The sequence below is a fragment of the Lycium ferocissimum genome, chromosome 2, assembly GCF_029784015.1.
Source record: "Lycium ferocissimum isolate CSIRO_LF1 chromosome 2, AGI_CSIRO_Lferr_CH_V1, whole genome shotgun sequence".
NCBI lineage: Eukaryota > Viridiplantae > Streptophyta > Magnoliopsida > Solanales > Solanaceae > Lycium > Lycium ferocissimum.
This window is the reverse complement of record NC_081343.1, coordinates 21,707,560-21,710,059: the sequence shown is the minus strand read 5'-3', so window position 1 is coordinate 21,710,059 and position 2,500 is coordinate 21,707,560. Positions and strand designations below refer to the sequence as shown.

Below are 2,500 nucleotides of genomic sequence, written 5' to 3'. Positions count from 1 at the left end.
ACAGTAAGCTTAATTCCCCTTCACCATAAATTTATGACGTGGATGATTTAGTTCACCCAATACTTGAATTGGTCTCAATTGAATATATCTTTTATTAGATTCTTGAACTATATGATATTCATTAGCTAAGCAAAACACTAATATATTTGCAACGGATATGAAAGAAAGTTTTAAATTTATTAAGCTATCCACATCTTCTGAAAATTTTAATCTTTCCGGGATTACCAAAATATCAGTTCCTTTGTTTCTTTTGATCTTATGCCTGCTTTTCTATATGTATTATATGCTTTATTATTTGTTTTTTTTAAATGTAAATTCTCTTGTTAAACTTTGATCATTGACTCAATTCATACTAAATACGTGATTCAATAAAAACTATCAAATCAGCAGATTCCATAAAATCACCCGGTATCCACTATTCTGAATAAATAGATGACTAAAATTCAAGGTTTTGCTTTGTCAAAATATAAATAGATGAAAAGAAAATCTTTCGATTTAGAAATAATTCTTTGTTTGACAATTTTGGAACCCGATCTGAATAAAATATGAATCATAGTTCAAATATTTCTTAATCTATTTCGTGTTCAAATATTCGATATTCTGACAACACCATCTCTATCAAGATTGAGCCCTTCTCTAGCTATCAATAGATCATTATAACTCCACCCTTTCTCGGTCAATAAAAATTTTTCCGTGGAATACAAATTTTCCCCCAAAAACGGATTTCTTATTCTTTTGGCCCCCAGGCTAGGTTCCAAAGGTTAATTCTTAAAAATTTGTCAACTGAACCCAAACGATTGGGGGGTTAAATATTAGATCAAGAATCATAGGTAAATTAGAATCAACTTGGAAAATTAGAAAACCCCTTAATTTTTCTCATATGGAACGAACAAGTATAAAGGACGATATAAAAATTTTCCCACCATTCTTTTATACGTCGTATTACCCGAAAAAAGAATTACTATCCCCAAAAGGGGAATCTGTAATTGATTTGAACCGGACTTTCGAAATTTAAATTTTTAATAGGCTTTTTCTTACCTTCTATTCAAGAAAAAACCAAAAACTCTTTTTCAACGGTTTTAAATAAAATTTAAATTTTTAATTTTTCCCCAATTTTAAGTAAACCTTCTTTTGATACAAATATCAAGTTGAAAGCTTTATTCTAGTGTCCCTACCCATGATGAACTAAAATTATTGGGGTCTCCAAATTTGATATAATCAACGGTTTTTTACTTATTTATTTTTGAATATGATATGAATTTTAAAATATGTGATGAACAATCTACTAATTAATCATTTTCAATACCAAAAACTAACAAATCATTTAAATTCCCGAGATAAAATTTAGTATATTTATTCCTAAATTTAAATTGCCCAAAATTCAAAATTTTGTTTTTCTATAAAAAATTTGAAAAAAAAAGTCTTTCGTTTTAAAATTTTTTTTTTAAATTTTTTGGAACCCAACAGTCTAAAAATTTTAAATCTTTCTATTTTTTTTTTTCTTTTCAAAAATACTAAAGGAAAAAACCCCTTCACCCATTTGTTTTAAAAAAAAAAAAATTTTAAAAAAAAAACCCAATAAAAAAAAAAAAAAAAAATTTTTCCCGTCAATCAAAAAAAAAAAAAAAAAAAAATTTTTTTTTTTTAAAAAAAAAAGGGGTTTTTTTTTAAAATTTTAAATTCCTTTAAAAAAAAAATTTAAATAAAATTGAAAAAAACCGAAAAAAATTGCAAATTTTTTTTCCCCCCCCAAAAGTCCTTTAACAAGGCCCCTTAATTTTTTACCCCCTTTTGGGGGTTTTTTAAAACAAATTTTAAAATTTGTTTTTTCCCTTTTGGGTTTTTTTATCCAAGGGTTTAAGTTATTAAAAATAAAAAAAAATTCCCATTTTATTCTTTTCTTTTTTTGGGAAATTTTCCCTTGGGGGGTTTTTTTAAAAAAAACCCGGGAACAGGAAATTTTTAACCCCCCCCAAAAAGGGGCCTTTTTTAAATTAATAAAAAATTTTTTTTATTTTTTTGAATTTACGGTTCTAAAATGGAAAAAATTTCCTAAAAAAAAGGGAATGTTAAAAATTTTAAAATTTTCGTTTTAAATTTAATTTAATTTGTTTTTTTTATTTTTTTTTTTTTATCTTTCCCCCAAAAAAAGGCAAAAAAAAGGGGGCAAAAAAATTTTTTCCTTTTTTTAAAAAAAAAGGAAAAAAAAAAAAAACAAAAATTTTTTCACGCCTGTTTTTTGATTTTTTAAGTTTTGGGAATTAAATTTTGGCCCAAAAACCCCCAAAGAAAAATTCTAAAGGGAAAAAGGGAAAAAAAAAGGGGGTAAAAAAATTCTTAGAAAAAAAATTTTTTAAATGCAAAATTAAAATTTCACCCTTTTGAGATCTGCAATTTTTGTTTTTGGTTTTCCTTTTCACCTTAAAAAACCCCTTCCTTTTTTCAACTTATATTTTTTTTAAAAAGGAAATCGTCTAAAAATTTATGCCTTAAAACCAAA

The 2,500-nt window shown here is 25.3% G+C and overlaps 1 protein-coding gene across 1 annotated transcript in view; it reads right to left on the bottom strand.

The window, feature by feature from the left end:
- Positions 1–2,482: 2,482 nt before the first annotated feature.
- Positions 2,483–2,500, bottom strand: part of LOC132047437 (protein Ycf2 B-like) — a gene marked incomplete at its 5' end in the record, with an annotated part of 3,985 nt that continues 3,967 nt past the window's right edge. Inside the window, 1 exon segment of the mRNA XM_059438484.1 lies at positions 2,483–2,488. Coding sequence (XP_059294467.1) covers positions 2,483–2,488 — 6 coding nt within the window.